The sequence below is a fragment of the Pezoporus wallicus genome, unplaced genomic scaffold, assembly GCF_028554395.1.
Source record: "Pezoporus wallicus isolate ANWC-B61680 ecotype Strahan unplaced genomic scaffold, APGP_CSIRO_Pwel_v1 contig_6598, whole genome shotgun sequence".
NCBI classification, from domain to species: Eukaryota; Metazoa; Chordata; class Aves; order Psittaciformes; family Psittacidae; genus Pezoporus; species Pezoporus wallicus.
In genome coordinates this window covers 2,442,779-2,460,486 of record NW_026637213.1, presented here as the reverse complement: position 1 = coordinate 2,460,486, position 17,708 = coordinate 2,442,779, and the positions used below count along the sequence as shown (strand labels likewise).

The window sequence follows — 17,708 nt, the reverse complement described above, 5'->3', positions numbered from 1 at the left end:
AACTGCTGGAAATTTGCTTTCAGTGATGGAAAAATAATCTATACCTTTGTGGACATGGATCATTTGGGTTATGAGTTAATATCAAGGAGAGGAAAACAACAGAACAACACCTACTCTTTGTACAAAGTCAGAGAGGGGACAATCTGGGTCTGTCCCTTTCAAGAGATACGAGACTATAGCATATCCCCATGTGAAGTATTTCTAGAGCTGACAATAGCTAACTCATGTAGTCTATATAGAAAGTCATCAATACTTGGTCCTGCTCACACGGAACAAACCACTTTTCTAACAAATCCAGTACAAGGGCTGCTGTGGTCACTGATGGCTTGAGGAGGAGAGCTAATGAAGCTGTTTGAGCACATTAGGCAATGTCTGTTGAACTATCCACAACTAGTCAGACCAGGTTACCGATGTCCTACAGCATGTTGGATAAGAAAGGAAAAGGTCTGATTGACTCCCTCCACCTGCTCAAAACCTAGTCAGTCATCTGAAGAGGATTGGAAGTGGAAAGCAAGGATTTCTCTCACAGGGTAAGGAGAGGGGTTTTATCTATGGGTTGCTTCAGGACTTGGGGACTTAGAGTTGGTGTGAGAAAAATGCCTACTTCAACTGTTCACTGAAGGACCAGCAAAGGAAACGATACAGCATTATATAAATCAAAAGTTTTAACTTCCCAGATAGGCAGGTGAGTGAGCTATGATCGCTCCTGAGACCCAGAAACATTTAAATGAGTTATCACATGCATCCCTGCCTTCTTTGCATAAGGAGCAACACTGCTTTCCCTTTACATTTGTGTCTTCTTAGGCAATAAGAAATAAATCGTTTCTGTGGTCCTAACTCAGGTAATTAGCCGAACACTATTGACAAAGCCAATGAGTGAAAGAAGCAGCAGACAATTCACTAATGAACTCCTTGAAGAGAGTGCACAAGGAAAAAGTGATTTGGCCCTCTCACCCCCCCCCCCCCCAGTGCTGGTTTAATTTCACAACCTGTCCATTCAAAACCTCCTACACAAGTTCAGTAATGCTCATCCTCCTCATTCTGTGGTCATGAATTTTACTGTGAAAAAAATCCAAGGAGAGAGATATATTTTAGAAAGCTTTACTATGATCTAAAATAGTTCTTTTGATACATAGCACGATGTCTTCAAAACTAGCATAAATGGAGCCAAATGCCTTACAGTTCTGGAGAAGGGATTCCAAGATAAGATGTGTTTCTAACCGCAGCAGCTGTGGAATAGGTTTGGAATCTGTATTAATTGTCAACCTCAAGTAAAACATTCCAAAGAAACCCTTCTGTCCCCTTTCTGGGAAAAGTACCTTATTGGGCTACCTGCTGCTCAAAAGACTTGATGTGTGCCTGAAAGCAGTTTCTCTATACCTGTAAAATATAGCAGATGGGTTGAGGTGGGAAGAAAGAGAACAATAAGCAGTGAGACCTGGAGGTGACAGACTGGGCTGCCTGCCCTTCATCCCTGGCTCTAGCTGATTGTGAAGGGGATGCTTAGCAGGCTTCAGTGTAACAGGACCTCTGAGAGGATTGGAAGGGAGTCAGTGAGATGGTGCTGAGGGATGCTAAGAAGGCAACACCTCTGAGACACTCAGCATAGGAGGAAAGATGTGAAGGGGCACGATGCAAAAGTGAAAACCAGACCCAGGAGAACTGACCCTGGAATCAAAGCAGGAATGGAATTCCTCAGTCCTGTTTCTCACTAAACAGGGATAGAGCAAACCATCGTTCTGGCTGAGGAGCCTTTTTGAAAGGGAGAAAAATGTCTGTGTCTGATACAATGGAGTAGGTGGTACAGCTGCATAAAAACCACAACGCACAAACATGCAGCCACAGTGATGAGTCAGGACAGAATCTTATTATTGCTGCTCTGAACAACACATCTCATGTGTTCCAGGCCTTAGTTTTCATTGGGATTTAAGCAGGTATCCTTGTCATGCCCTTAACTTGGTCAATGTTAGGCTGTGCTCATGGAATAGCTAGGGAGAATCTCTTACTTGAGTACGAGAAAGTGTTAGATGCAGGAGTGAAAGACTGACACAGAAGTAAGATGGAAGATCTTATATGAAATAAATTTCATGAGCATAAATGCCAGAGCTAGAAAATTCTATGTACATAATTAAAGGTAAAAAAAGTAGGTTCTATTTCCCTACATATGCAAAGGGAACAGTCATACTTAATACTGAAAACAGCAGAAGAATAATATCAGGTAGTGATGCTGATACCACAAAGGACTAGTGCTCCCTCATCAGCTCTACTCCTCCCACCTCTTCTTGGCAGTCTTTCCCCACCTTCCTTCTTTTGGTATTGCTAGCAATGGGCTGGAAATATAAACCGTGTATCATACAAACATGCATCTGGCTTACTGGCTATACTGAAGGGATGAGACAGGAAATCTGAGTAACACAATCTGAACCATAGGCCCCAAATGCATCCTCTGGATGCAGCACCTGGATTGAGCTCTTCTGCAATGTGGCATTTTCTCTTTCTCTCTCCAACCTGCTTTCTGCAATGCTATCCCCTTTTATGTCTGCTGAACAGCAGCAGATAGTTTGACTTTCTATAGCACATGCAGAAAGCTTGTACTATGCTTACCTTGAACAGCCTTTAACCCTTTACATGTATGGGAATATCGTAGAAGACTATTCATATGGAGCTAATCAATGCTTTCCCCACACAATTTAAATGAAAGAGTATCTGACAGCAAAAGAAATCAGATCAAGAGTTCGTCTCTTCTCAAAGGACATGACACAGAGGAAGGGAAACATAGCTCTTGTTCCCATCCTAGTGATAAATCTTTAGGGAGCGAAGGTTTCCTTGCAACTCAAGGTGCTAACCACCCCATAGAGCCTGACTACTGAAAGGATATTCTCCTTCCAAGCTTGCCACATCCCTGAGCATGGAAAGCACAGTTAGATAGCAGAACAAAGCTGGTGAGTTCTTCTTTATTCTGTCTCCACCCTGCTCCTCACCCCTCTTGCAGATCAAATGCCTTCTTACCTCACAAGACACAGAAAGACTGTCAGCCAAAATGGACAGTACTATGAAATAATCTGTGCCGCTGTTTGCCTCTCTCTTTTAAGGCAGATCAGTGGGAAGCAAATTCCGTGCTTTTCAGAAAGAACCTCTTTGTGTAACATCTAAATAGAAAACCTTTCCCTTCTCTCCGGCACCAGCAGTGTTTTGTCTAAACCACTGTGTGCTGCATTTCCAGCAGTAGAGACTGGGACAACTAGATGAAGACCAAAACTAAATAGAATTACGGGTCCAATTCTGTAGAGTATCTACTGAAGTAATTTAATTTGTTCCCTCAGGCAACCTAGTTATTGTGCCTGGGAAACTACACTGCAAAACAAGCTTGCAGTGCATTTAGGATTCTTACTACTTTTCTTACAGCTGCCTGTATTGCTACTGCAATTTCCTGTTGATGTTGGAAGAGAAGGAAACTACTGAACAGTTCACAAATCACCCACACAGCTGAGTCCGGTTGGGTCTCTTACCTGTTGGGGTGAGGTGCCTCCAGGTGATGACAGGTTCAGGACGCCCATTTGCCATGCAAACCAGGGTTACGTTGCTGCCTTCATTCACAATGATGTCCGAGGAGATATTGGAGATCTTTGGTGGAACTGTGAAGACAAAAGGAAGTTGGACCTTGTTAGTCAGACTTCTGGATGGCAGGCTGTCCAACTCATTAACCTACCTACCTATTAAGCAGAGGCAGCCACAGATTCCTCTCACAGGCTGCACTCCTCATTACTACCTGGGTTTCTGAACTTAAATCAGAATAATATGTATCACTGCTTCAAGGATCTGCAGGTAGAAATAGCCTTTGCTGCAACTGCAATGATTTCTGTTTGGGCAGGTTTGGGGGTCTTCATCAAATAACTTCTAAGAACTACCCCGAGGCTGCATGGGAGGAATCAGCAGGCTCCAAGCACTGTCCCAGCTAATTTTACACTCCAAACAGCCCCAGACACAGTTCCACATCCTCCTGCAGCGTGCTGTACACTGATGCAGAAGCTGTATTAGTTATTGCTCCCTCCCATTGGCTGACAGAACTCATGCTGTTAGCCACGATGCTGCTCTGCTGATCATGCAACCAAATGCTCACTGGGCATTGAACTGGGGAGCTTTTAAGCTCATTTCACTGCTGTGACAAGGTGAGAACTAGGAACACACACCATGGGTAATGGGAATTTGCTGAGGGAAGGCACAATGGTGACAGTGGGAGTGTTTCTGCAACATCTTTCAGCCAAAAGAGATCCCCCATGGACTGCCTGCAGCAAGCACCTCACACGGTGCAAATGCATGATAGAGCCTTTAAAGATCCACAGGACCAGCCACGGCTTGGGCACTCAGGATCCTTAAAGACTTTCCAAGTGAGTTTGTGTCATGGGACCAAAACAATGCAATGGGACTTGAACAAGTACCTCCAGGTATGGAGCATGGTAGTGCATCAGCCTCCAAGAAGAGCAGGCTGTTGCAGTCTGTCCTCTCTCACATCCATGCCTTGCTTCCACACTTCACACCCTGGATGTGGTGAGGGAGTTTGATAAAAGGGAATCTTCTAATTTATTTTTTTTTTATAATATATTTTCAGCTTCCGAATTTGTGTGTAGTGAGGAATGAAACAACATCATTTTCTGCTTTGCTTACCACAGAGTAAACAGACAGCAGCCTCCCCTTCCCCCTCTTTGGCAAGAGAGGCTGATGGTCCTTTTGAGGCAAAGCTGCCTACGAGCTAGGTGGGGAAAATGAAATAAAGCCTAAAGACAGCAACTCATCTGTTCCAGCTGTGTTGCTGGATTCATAGGAATATTCTTTACAACCCACAGATCTTTAGCCCCCAGACTCATGGATAACGTTTCAGCATCTATGACCATGAAGCCCACCTGGAGGAACCCAGCTCTGGTCAGTGAGCTAGCAAAAGGAAGTCACCCCTGTTGGCTGGTACCCACCATTTGATTAAGCAGAGGCAGTGGACAAAGACTGCTTTAGGCTGACAGAAGAAGCCTCACAATCACAGTCCCTGTGAGGGCCTTCAACCACCCTGATATTTGCTGGTAGGGTGAAAGTGCTGGGCTCAAGCAGTCCATGATATTTGGGGATTCAGTATGAGTTTGCAGTATGCCCCTGCAGCAAAGATTGAGCATCCTGAGTTGTATTAGCAAGAGCGTTGCCCCATAAGTGGAGGGAAGTGATTATATTTATCCTTCTTTCATGAGACCACACATGCACTCAGCTCTAGGACCTCCAACTTAAGAAAGATGTGGACTCGTTGGAGTGAGTCCAAAGAAAAGCCACACAGATGATCAGAGGGCTGGAGCAGCTCTGCTATGAAGACAGGCTGAGAGAGTTGTTCAGCCTGGAGAAGGGAAGGCTTAAAGGAGACCTTCTGGGGAGAAGGAGACCAGGGAGACTGGAAGGGCAACCTGCTATTACCTAAAGGGGGCTACAGGAATGCTGGGAGGAACTTTTTGCAAGGACATGTAGTGACTTTACAGTAGAAGAGGGTAGATTTAGATCAGAAATTTTCCACCTCAGAAAGTACTACTCAAGAATTAGAATTGATGGCTGATGAGCTCATGGTGAAGCAACCAAAGCAAGGCTGGGGGAATGGCTGACTGCAGCTGGAGAGAATGTTCCTGTTCCCTGGAGAGAAGGATTTTCAGAGCAGGGACACCTCCCTGGCAGCACAATAGTGGGTAAAACAAAACATAGCAGAAAATCAACCCTCTCCTCTCGAAGCAAAATCCCCTGACAAATGCAAGCCCCGAAACATTGCACATTGGTGATTCACTGCAAGCCACCGGCACTGTGCCTGCGCACGTAGGAAGAGGTAGGAGGCATCAGAACAAAACTAAATAAGCATTCTTGGAGAACGCTGATATTGTCAAAGAATTTGATCCCACCATATCGAGAGGTACATGAGGGTTTTACTAACTACAGATCCAGTTCGCGCCTCCTCCCCCTTTAGCACACACCTGTTCTGCACAGCAAATGCCTGGCAGTACAAAAGAAGTGGTCTTGGAAAGTAAGCAAACACCTTTGCTAACCAATACACTGAGAGTGCATAAAGGGCAGCAGAAAGGAATTACCCCACTTGGGAAATGAAATACCGTGCCTCCAAGAGACACTTGGGTTTCGTGGATACAAAAGCAGAGAGGCAGCTTGCAGCATCACGCTGAGATCCGTCTCAGCACTGATTTGACAGGACTCAGCAGCACTTTTCCTTCTCTTTTCTGTCCCATAGGGTAAGGGAAGTCCCCTGTCTCACGGCTCAGGACAGACAGACCCGTTGCTCCAAACAGCAAAGCTGTAGGCTGGGAGAGCCCTGCAAGTTCTGGTGCAGAAATCCAAACCACTAATCCTAAGGGAACAAAGCGATTCCAACGGCCACTTCAGTCCTGTAGCAGCACAGCTACCTGTAGTACATACCATGTTTCAGATCTGAGACCAACACACACAGGAGGAGACAGAGTGGCTTAGTCTGGGAAGGAGCAATGGAAGCTGCTGTGATGTGTCATAGATGCAATGTCAGGGGACACAAGGACCATGATTTTGGAGCATCCTCAGCACAGCTTCTCCATGGTGTGCTGGCAAGCAAGGGTAAGCAGAGCCTAGGAGTAAAACCAGTGTCTAGACCACATTTTGGGGACTTCATCTTAACCTCAAGGGGTTAGCATTTGCATTATGAAAAAAAGCCACACACCAAACCAAGAAAGGCTAAGCTCAAGCAGGACTAGCAGATGGAGCTGTAGAGCAGTCTGAGGACCTAGCAGAATGGTGCAATGTCAGTCAAAATGGTTGAGGAGAGAGCAGTGAAAGCCACTATGGGGCACTGGCAGCAGAGCTGCAGTTAGGACATGTGTACCTTGGACTTCCCAAAGCTGTCAAGTCATTTTAGTTCACAGAGGATCAAGTCAACTTGGCAAATACAAACAGATCTGACCATGCTGACCAAAACCCCAAGAGAAGAAGCATGTGTCCAGATGGTCATATCTGGCTTGCCACTTTTTCAGATGAGGGAGAAAAGGTCATCCAAGGCTGAAATCCTGTTATGAATATAATGGCTGGCTCTCTTCAGCTGCCACCTTGGTCAGAGGGCAAGGAAGGACTGAGGAGGGGGCACAGGACAGGAAATAATTTCCCTATGAATATATGAAATTTGGCTTTGTCTTCTTTGAATCCAAAGCCAGTTAGCATTAACAATGACTGGATCTTAGTGGACAGTAATTTCACTCAGCTAAAAAGTCAGAGACTTTTAATTTTCAGGGTGTCAAGCCAGCGTGTTAAAATGCCACAACTGTCAGCACCAGCAACAGTTAGCATTGCCTCCTTGGCACTTGTCATTACTTTGCACACACCTTTTTAGGACAATCTTAAAATGAGAAGCTTTGACCTTATTATTTTTCCCATGTGTGGGCTCTGTCATGTTTTCACAGCTCCCAGGCTGCTGGAAGAAGGATTGCTGAGAATAAAACCTCCTGGGACCAGGATCTTCTGGGTGCTGCAGCCTCCTTTTTTCAGCCATTTCTTGACTCTCAACTGGAAAACCCTTCTGTGTCTGTCCTCTCTGAACTATTAACAGAGGCAAAAACACAGCAGAACAACAGAAGGGGAAGCACTGCAGCTAAACAGAGCTTTCAGGTGTTCTCATATTCAGCCTAACAACTTGTCCCTCCAGGGGTTTCCAGGCTGCTGCTGGACCCTTCTGTCTCCACAGACCATGGCAAAGCATTGCCAGGCTCTCTGGTACTGATGGGAAAGAAAAATCACCAGGATTTTTCTGCCCTTTCAGAATAAATGTAATATGGGGTATTCATTACCCTGTGCTTAGGATCCACCTGGGTGAGGTGAGGAGCAGAGATCAGTGTGAAGGGAAGCACAGTTGGTACCCCATTGCAGCGTCCCTGGGGAAGCAGGATGCCCTATCTATGCCAGGGTCAGATTCTGGAGCAATGGAAATGAGCTCAGAGAAGAATGGCTCGAAACTCACTTATTTGTTTCTTCTACATTTCACATCTACAGGACAAGCCTGATGCTAGCTCAGCATCTCATCTTACATGTCACTGACAGTAAAAAACAACCCCCAAAGTAACCAATAGCCATTTTCCTTGTGAATCATGCATTAGAAGAGCAGGGGACCTGCAAGGCAGGAGTGGGGAAAGGGCAGAGATGCTGCAGGATGCCCTAAGCTGGGAAAGCTGGGGAGGCCTGCAGGGCAGGAGGAGTGCAAAGGCAGAGCTGGTGTGGGAATTCTAGTCCCAGGCAAGATGCAGTGACAGAGCTAGGTAGGACAGGTTTATGCAGAACCTGCTCGCACCAAGCCTGTTAATTGCCATCAATCCTTCACTTTCATGACAACTGCAACTCACATTAATTTAAATAATAAGGAAGACTGAGACATGAAAAATAGAGCACACTCCCCCAGTGCAATCACTGTTGCTCTCGAGATGAAAGCAAGTGATTTGTTTCCACAAAACATTATCGTGTCTCAAAAACACCCACTGTAGCAGTTATTACAAACCAGGGGCCACATATGGGAGGCAGCGAGGAAACTGCAAACAAGAGAACACCCAAACATCTGCTGTTGTTATCCTTGCTTTTTATGACCTAAACCCTTCAAAGCTCAAAACTCCTCCCGAGATATTAGCTGGGAGTAATAACCAGCAACACTCCTAGAGGTCTTTTCCTAATTTATGCTGAAACTGGCTATGCCATAGCTCCCAAACAGTTCATGTATCTGCCTTTGGATCAGAGCATCCAGATACAACACAGGAATAGGAACTGCTTAGCATAAGTGGTATTTCTATGCAGGGGGTACTTATAGGCATGCAGCAGCAGTTTCTGGCTCCTGCATTGGTTGCATTCTGTTTTCATGATGCTTCACACAAGACCTTAGTGCATGAAGGAGGATGGGTTTGCGACACAAAGGAAGGAAGCATGGGACTAGGAACTCAGATCAGGTATGGCAAGATGAAAAGTGCAAACAGAAGGACACAGAGATGTAGTTGGAAGATGGCCCTGAGCCCTACAAACACACTCACAGGAAGTTCACAATCTGATCGCTCCCTTTGGGCAAAGAGCTTTGCATAAGCCCCTTGGATGCAGTAGCTACAGCTACTCCCCTATCTAAAATAACAAGCCTGCTTAACAGTCAGGTATTTTGTCAATAAGTCACAAAATGCATTAAAAAAACAGAGCTTTTATTCCCACTCTACAAACCTAAGATGCAGCAAAAGCTATTTAATCCCCCCAAGACAAAGAAGTGAAAATTCCTAAGAAAGCCCATAAGATTCATTTAAATGCTCTAACTGCTTGCCCCAAGAAGGGCACCTTGGTACAAATGGAGAAAGTCACCACAACCCGGTCCATACATCCTCATTAGTTAGTTGCTTCCTCCAGCCTATTTACTTACCTACTGGCAAGTAATACCCCCATCTGCTAGGGAAAAATAAGACTCCCACCTACTAATCCATAGAAGCCCCTGGCTTTCAGGGCGAAAAGAACACCAGGACTTCTCTCCAAAGTCAAAGGAACTTTGTAGCCACTAAAGCCCTCTGCAGGTAGCTATCAATTAGCCTCCAGAGTTCTCATTTCCTTATTCCCAGCTCCCAATTAACAGCACTTTGCAACAAATGCAAAGGCGCTAATAAGCCCCCAGGCAGAGGTAGGGGGGAGGCTGACCATCATATGGCCCTTGAACGCTTTAGAGCAGCCACCTTGTTCAACTACAATTAGGGGGCCTTTCCTGGGGCAATTAATCGTCAGCAAATTGGCCTCATTAGTCATTGTTTAGTTAAAGTGTTTAGTGAGGAGAGAGGGTCTAAAGGAAGGGGTTGAGCTCCTAAATACAACTAAATGGTTTAATTCCCCTCTTATGTGTGCAGCAGGCTAATCACAGCTCTTTACAACCATAACAAGAAACAGCTTGCTGCTGCTTAGGTCCGCAAAGGGAGCAAGCTGAGGGCTCGAAAGCAAAATGTAGACACCCTTTGGGATGAGGGATGCTAATGTTTCTGAAGCACTTTGCAGACAAAATGCGACATGAGACCCAAGATGTGTTTTTTTACGGTCTGATTCGTGCCGCAGTCTCAGCCAGAGGAAGACGAAGCTGTCACCAGGGCAGGAGGGCAGAGAGTGAAGTTGTTGAACTTCATTAAAAACAGTGGACTCTGAAACATCCTTATGACCTTCCTCTCTGCTAGGCTTGTTTCACCCTGCCAGTTCCTCTGTCAGCATTAAAGCTTTTGGTGAAGTAAGAGGCAAACATTGGAGGCTTGGGTTTGGGTTTTAATCTCCTGGGGACCAAAAAACCTCTCCAAATCCACTACAGTGCTTTTACAACATTTAAAAATGGTTTCTTTCTATTGTCTGAAAGAGGGTATCTTCCCACATCCATACCTGGTGGCCCTAAGGCCCTACCCTAAAAAGAAGGGCACATCCCAGCCAGAGCATGGAAACCACTTAGGAGATCAGCAGTTCCCAAACCATGTGTGCCCGCACATTTCCCTGCCCCAGTGTGGCAGATCTCTATCCAAGCATCACTGCTGATGCCAGGAGAGACCAAGCCTTGCACCTTTGCAAGCCTCACCCACAGAGATACCATGTAGGAAATTACTCAAATCCAGACGGAGACTGCATGTTTTGCACTGACTGGGAGCAGAGAAACAGACTGGATGCTGTAAAGCAAAGCCAAGTGGAAAGCCCTCACAGTTTGGTGAGCTGGATAGCGTGTCAGAGCTCACTGCATTTGAGGCTAAGAGCTAACAAGCCAAACCATTTTGCTCTAAGGAAAGCTCTGTCTCATCCAATATACAGTCAAGTGAATGGACTATTTTCCCACATAAAATTGCATGGGAAACACTTCCAGTATATTGTTTCTTAGCAGAGAGCAGCATGGGGTGTAAACCTGTTGGACTGTCCCATCCATGAGCTGTTGGAAAAGTCAGCACAGAACTGGACTCCACTGCTTATACTCATTCCAACTGATATAATTTCCTTTTTAAACCTGTCTCCATGAAGTTTTCAGGAGAGGAATCATTTCATTTCCTGACTGAGAGAGAAAAGAATAGCATAAATCTCAACCCAACCTTGGCTTTCAGCGCACTAAGGGGATGTTGTGGGACAAGGATAAAAGCAGTCCCACTCTTGCACCTAGCCCAACATCTCAGCTGTAAACCCAAACACCAGCCTTTCATTCTGAAGCATTTCCAGCTCCAAGCCTGAGTCCCAGCCTCGGTCTGATGCTGATAGCATTTCACCCACCTCTGGCTTTTCCATGTCCTCCCATCAAGCACCAGGTCACCAAGTTTGTGGAGGCCAGGAGAGCAGGTCAGCATGCTTAGCATGTAAATGAAAGCACAAAAACACAAGCTAGGCATATGCCTGCTATCCCCTTATTACCAGATTTAGAACTGCAAAGCATATTTTTCTTTTCTATTAACATGTCAAATTTATGCTGGGACTGCACTGAGCCACTCATCTGCAGCTCACGTCTTTAAAGGACAGCTCTGTGCATTTCCCATTTGTGTTCCCCTGGTTCCTTATGCTTGCAAAAACTGACTGCAAACCTTTATGGCTAGTCCTCCTAGAAAGCCCTGCTATGAAAGCATAGCCTTCTTTGCAGGACATGTGTAAACAACGACAAGAGTGTTTACCATGCTAATCCTTAGGGATTAACCCTTGGAATGACCGCCTAATCCCAAACACTTTACAGACTACAGATGTACACAGCTTTTGGTCTTTATTTCAAGTGTGTTTATATATTCCCTTAGACCATATTTTAAATCTGGGAAGTATTTACTTATGGGACTGCCATAAGAAAAGCTTTTCTTCCTCAGATGCAATCAGCCATGGAGGAAGAGAAATCCTGTTGTCCCTAGTGTCGTGGTCCTCCAAAGACATCTCTGACAAAGTTTTCCACAGAAACATTAAGCATGTTGGATGTACATGGTATGCAGCTGAGGCCTAATATACTTGATTCAGAGCTCAGGGAACTCCTGCTTTGATGTTAATGGCCTTTAGGCCAATTCTTATACAGCAAGAATGGGCGATGGCTTCAAGGCAGTGTTGCAGCCAGAACAGGGATGCTTCATTAGCTGGTTGAGAGAAAAAAGCATGATTATGATTTAACTGAGTCCCAGCAGTCCCTGGCTCCTGCCTGTTAACTGTTTCTTTGGGAAGTAGACTAGGAAGCACAAGTATGAGAAGAAAACACAGGGAAAAGCCTGCATCATTCCACAGCAAGAGGTACAGGTTCAGAGAGTGTGTCTATGCGTTAGGAAGATGACTAGGATTTTCCTGCTTAGGGGAGGAAGTCAATTTCAGTGAACACCCCACTCTACACGAAGATGAGGTTGGCAATCACAGCTTTACACGCAGGAGAAACAGGGCCAAAGTTGGTTGTTTTCGTGTTTTCAGATCTTAAGCTGCGGTTACGTTCAGCTCCTTAGGGACACATGGTACAACCAACAAAACAGACTTCACAAATCACTTGGTGGACATCCACACACAGGCTCAAAAGAAAAGGCAGCTCTCTCCAAACCCTGTTCTGGGATTCCTTTGGCTGCCCATGGTTTATCCCACAGCCTCTGTGATAAGCCACAGGGAGGCAAATACAACACACTAAGTGTCTTGTGCACACCACATACCCAAGGATCTGGCTCAGTTTCAACCAAGACAGACAGTTTCTCAGTGACAAGCCTCTCACTCAAATCAAATGCATGTGTACATTAAAAACATATTTTATTAGTGGGCTTTCCTTTTAATACATCAAAACAAGGAAAATGGAGTGGGACAGCTCACTGTAATTGCCTTTTAAGATTGTTTTCAGGCTTCTAGGGGAGCAAAAAGCTGGTGTAGCTTTTTGGAAATGCTGGTTTTGCTTCCACAGGTATGAGGAACGAAGCTAATAATCCCATACTCAGACCTTTACATGCTTTGGATAAAATTCACTCTTGTGCAAGTACACAGATTTGGAGAAGAGTGTAAAGCACCGTACACTATCCTTGACCTGTAACACTCCAACTCATGGCCTAGGACACCTGTCTGTTAAGAAATCACTGCTGTTTCTCTAACAAGATGATTCACTTCGTCCAATTCAGCAAGTGACGAGCAATCTGTAATAAGCCACCATAGCAGCTTCAGTGAGCAGCCAGATCAGCAACCACAAGACTAACGTCTTAGCAGAGAGCAGCTGCCTCTTCTGATGCCAAAAGCCCTGCTAAAAACATCTGAAGCAAAAAAATGAACATGAAACAAATCCCCATCTCCAAAAAAAAAAAATCACAAATTTTGAGTGTGAAAAAGGCTGAAACGCCACATTTTTTAGCTTGGGCTGCTCAGCACATTCCTGCATTGTCACCATTGTCACTATTGCTGGATCCACAGATGGTGGCCTTCCCCAGCACAGACAGTTACGAAATACCAGCTGCGAGACCTTCAATTGTTAGCTATTGTTGAGCTTGGTGATAGCTGCAGCAGCGGGTTTTCTAAAGGCCAGGGTGTTATCATCAGCCATCTGAGAAAGGAAAGCCAAAGAATTTGAGGCAAAGAACCCCTTCTGTCAGAAATGCTCATCTACACGAGCCTGATCCAGCAGGAAAGAGAGAAAACCAAACAACAATGCTCCTGAAGTAAAGGCTTTTTCAAACAAAGCAAGTAGCTGCCTAGGGCTGAGATGCGATTGTGGTGACCTCCTTTCCACAAAGCAGCGGAGAGCCAAGGTTTCCTGGGCAGGAGAGTTTCTGCTGTCCAAGTTTCCCTGCCAAAAGAGAGTGCTCTGTTTGGGTTCAGCCACGTGCAGCAGCACCTTGAGTTCTTGGAAGTTTCCCACTGCTTCCTTTCCCAGGCTTTGCCGTGTGGTGAAGATGTGCTGTATACATGCAGACAACCACAAGGGAGGGAAGGGATGGATTCCAAGAGCTTTGCTCTGTAAACACGTTACTGGTGCCATTTCAATTAAAGGAGAATCTCCCCCAGGGTGCCAGGCATGATGTTTATTCCTTGTGGCCTGTAGCTTTATACATCTCAGTCCCTTGTAGCCCGTAGCGCATAAACCCACTGGCTGTCCCTCTTCCCTCACTGGGGTTCAAGTCCGCCCTCTTCAAAACTGACACATTTTTTGCTGGCCTCTCAGTGTTAGCAAATGGGGGCAATTAGCACATTATATGCCCGGTTTGCAGGAGACAAGGGCTTTGGGTACTCAGTTTCCAGAGCTGAGCAGGGTTACACAGTCAAATTGTTCTGTGAGGCCCGGAGGAGGCTGGATATCAGGGATAGCTATAAATGGGGGTGCTTACAAGAAAGAAGCAACAAAATCTTGTCAGAAGTTTTGGAATAGCGAGTATCAAACTGAGAAGAAATAGGTAGACATTATCCATTCAGGAGGATGAGGTTGCATCCAGAAAAGGTCATCAGCACCTTTGTGCTGAGTGAGAAAACAACTTTACAGACAACTTTCATCTAAGGTTCTGCAAGCAAATACTCCTCACCCCAGAAATCCAGTGCTTCAGGCTAGAGAGTAGGAATGAGGTGATCTCCCCTGCTGATCAGCAAAGGGCACTAATAAAAACCTGCAAATATTTCTACCACAGCAGGGTACCAAAAACTAGTTCCAATAGAAAACATAAAGCCACGTCTCTCTGCTGTAACAGCACATCCGCATCTGTAATATCACAGTTAGCAGGGTAAGCAACAATACCAGAAAATGAAGGGAGAAAGGACTTTGTGTAGGTCTGGTGCTTCAGGTTCAGTGACTGCTCTGCTATGCACTTGTGATATAACCTTGAGTAATCACTCCACATTTCTAAGCCTCACCTCCCCTTCTCATTCACTCCTAGGGAATCACGGACTGCAAGATTTATGGCATCCCCAGTGCTGGGTATCCAACTGGTGTGACGAGAGGTATGATGCTTTGCCATCTACAGCTCCAGTGGGTGTAGGAGAAGAAGGGGAGGAGGATCTACAAAGCCTCAAACTGTCAAAGGGAGTTGAGTTCCTTATGAGGAAATACCATGCTGCAAAGTTCCTTGGCACAGCAAAAAAAGGGCAAATCCAAGGCAGACCTATACATATGCAGATGAAACAGACCTGATTCTTCACTGCTGGTATAAAGATAAAATACTGTTTTACATGAAAGGGAACACAAAGTAGGAGAAAATCAGCTCCACAATTCATAAACCCAAGGGAAAAAGCAGGACCCACAAAATAATGTGGAAACTGAAAAGGAACGGAAGTGTAATCAATATAGTTAGGGATGCTGATGGATGATAGGGATACACTCATACACTTTTCTGATGGTCATGATATACTGGAGTTTGCGAAAATGAGTCTTAAAACAAATAAAGAAACTTTGCATCAGAGCACAATGATGAAAACTCTGTCAAAGCCTGAGGAGAAGCAGAGATATAACCCAGATGGCATCATGCCATGGATCAACCTGCCACTGGATGGGGCGCAGACACTCATGACAAATAGGCACAGGGGATGCAGCACAAATACAGTGTGACACTATATGCTGGGCATACGCTTGATGTATGGAGGATTTAATGCCACACACACACTGTCCTGGGTAGATTGTATCTAGTGCTGACAGATACCTGAGGGATCTGTCTCTTTCTTTATATACTTTGGCAATTGCCATGCCAACAAGGGATTATGGGATTGGGGGGGGGGGGGGGGGGGGGTGAGAAGGAGAGATCATTTGCTACTCTGTTTAACAGAGAATTTATCCTCTGGGGGGGGTTTGTCAAGATGTTGGATTTCTTCTTAAATGATATTTCTACCTGCCTATATACATTTGGGGTTGACAGGCTCCTCTCCTCTGTCCCTCTAACACAACAGCTCACTCTCCTGGAGCCCTAAACCAACCCAAAAGCAAATGTGGCTTCTCTAAACCAGTTTGAAGACTGTTGCCCTCAACCTGTGCACCCATGGATGCTGCAAAGGCAAGAAAACAGCCAACATGCTGTAAAGACCAATTCCTCTCCCTCTCCAGTGAGATCTCTGATTGACGGCTCTGTTTGTCAAGAGAGACAGATTGTCTCGAGTGCGAGATAGCGATCACCTAGGGAGGCTATTAGAGGGAGAAGGAAGGAGAGTGGGAGAGACAGACAGAAAGACATAGGAAGAAGGACAGACAGAAAGGAGAGCTGAGCAGGGTAAAAGAGGGAAGGAGCAACAGAATAGTGTAGATGAGAGAAAAACAGCACCACTGGATGAATTAAGTTGTCAACTTTGGCATCATCACCTGTGTACCTTGTCATGACGCTAAATTCATTGAAGCTGAAGCCACACTGCAAGTCAAGAGTGAGAGAGTGCTGATGGAAGGAAGAAATAACAGCCCATTTAAAGACTCAGAGCAATTTGTTAGTTACCTTGGGAGGGAAGTAGTGACAACAGAGAAGAGGTGCTTGCCCATCACACTGGGCAGGGAATCATGTCATAGAATCACAGAATCATAGAATGGTTTGTGCTGGAAAGGACCTTAAACCTCATCCAGTTCCAGCCCCTGCCTGTGGCAGGGGCACCTCCCACTAGACCAGGTTGCTCACAGTCCCATCCAAACTGGCCTTGAAGCTTGTTTTGGATTCAAGCTGTCTTCCCAGTCGTACTGCAGAATACAAAGACATCAGCAGAGACAGAGATGTGGTTTAAGAAGAAGAAACACAGGAGAGAGGCTCACCAAGGTCCAAAGTGAACAGGGCAGATACATGCCTTTCTGTAGTGCTGTGTGCCTCAGGCCATCCCTTGAGGTGTTGAGGGAAGATGTTGATAATAAATACCCCTATGTGAGCGGAGGCAAAGGGCACTGAACACAGTCAGCATCCCAGGGCTGAAGGAACATGAAGGAAAGCAGAGCTGGAAACTGTAGCTCTGGCACAGAGGGGTGCCGTGATGGAAAGCCAGGAAGAAGATAGAGCCCTCTGATGACTTTGAAGTTGGAAGCATGGCACTGAGACGCAATCAGCTTTGGCTGGCTGCACCAGGGAAGCACTGTACCAAGGTGCTTTCCTGAAGAGCAAAGGAGGTTGTCACTAACTCAGCAAAGGTTCCTGTGCATTTCATACAAGATGAGCTCACTGGCTCCTGCTGTTCCCCAGAACTCCAGTGAAGTCTGTTTGGTGTGAGTGAGGAATGGAAAAACTAATGGTATGATGCACTCATCTGCCACCAGACAAGGGGTAAGTATATGCTTTCTCTCCCCTTAACCATTAAAACTTCCAAAAACTAGACAGCATTTGCCCCAGCTGCTTGAGAAATGCACCTACCTCTTCACTTCCTTCCCTTTCTTTCCCCCAACTCATTATTCCCCACACAGGAACTTCTGACACTCTTGTGCTTATAGAATACGGTCATCTCCTGCCAAAAATCCTCTCCTATCAGCCATGGAGCCTCAGAGCTGGGTTGATATCCAGAGCAACAGGAGACCCCCTGTGCCCTCATTTATAGCCATTCAAAGACGTTCACGTTTATGCGATGAGACATGTCCACTGACCCTTGCAATGAGCTGATCTCAACCAACTGCCAGGCTCTAGACCAAGAGAAAGAAAGACACAACCTGCTCCAAGATTCATTCCTCCCATGGCCTCTGCTGCTGTGTGCTCCATTAGTGCCCCAGGGTTGGATAGAGGGGAGGGAAGGAAGGAGGAAGGAAAAACCTTGGATTTCCTCCAGAAATGCAGAAGCACTGG

The 17,708-nt window shown here is 45.6% G+C and overlaps 1 protein-coding gene across 3 annotated transcripts in view; it reads right to left on the bottom strand.

Moving 5' to 3' along the window:
• Positions 1-17,708, bottom strand: part of LSAMP (limbic system associated membrane protein) — a 423,655-nt gene that overhangs the window by 101,178 nt on the left and 304,769 nt on the right. For all 3 annotated transcript variants that reach the window (XM_057404163.1, XM_057404161.1, XM_057404162.1), the window contains one exon: positions 3,510-3,635. In XM_057404163.1, the coding sequence (XP_057260146.1) occupies positions 3,510-3,635 (126 nt within the window). The remainder of the gene's footprint in view (positions 1-3,509; positions 3,636-17,708) is intronic.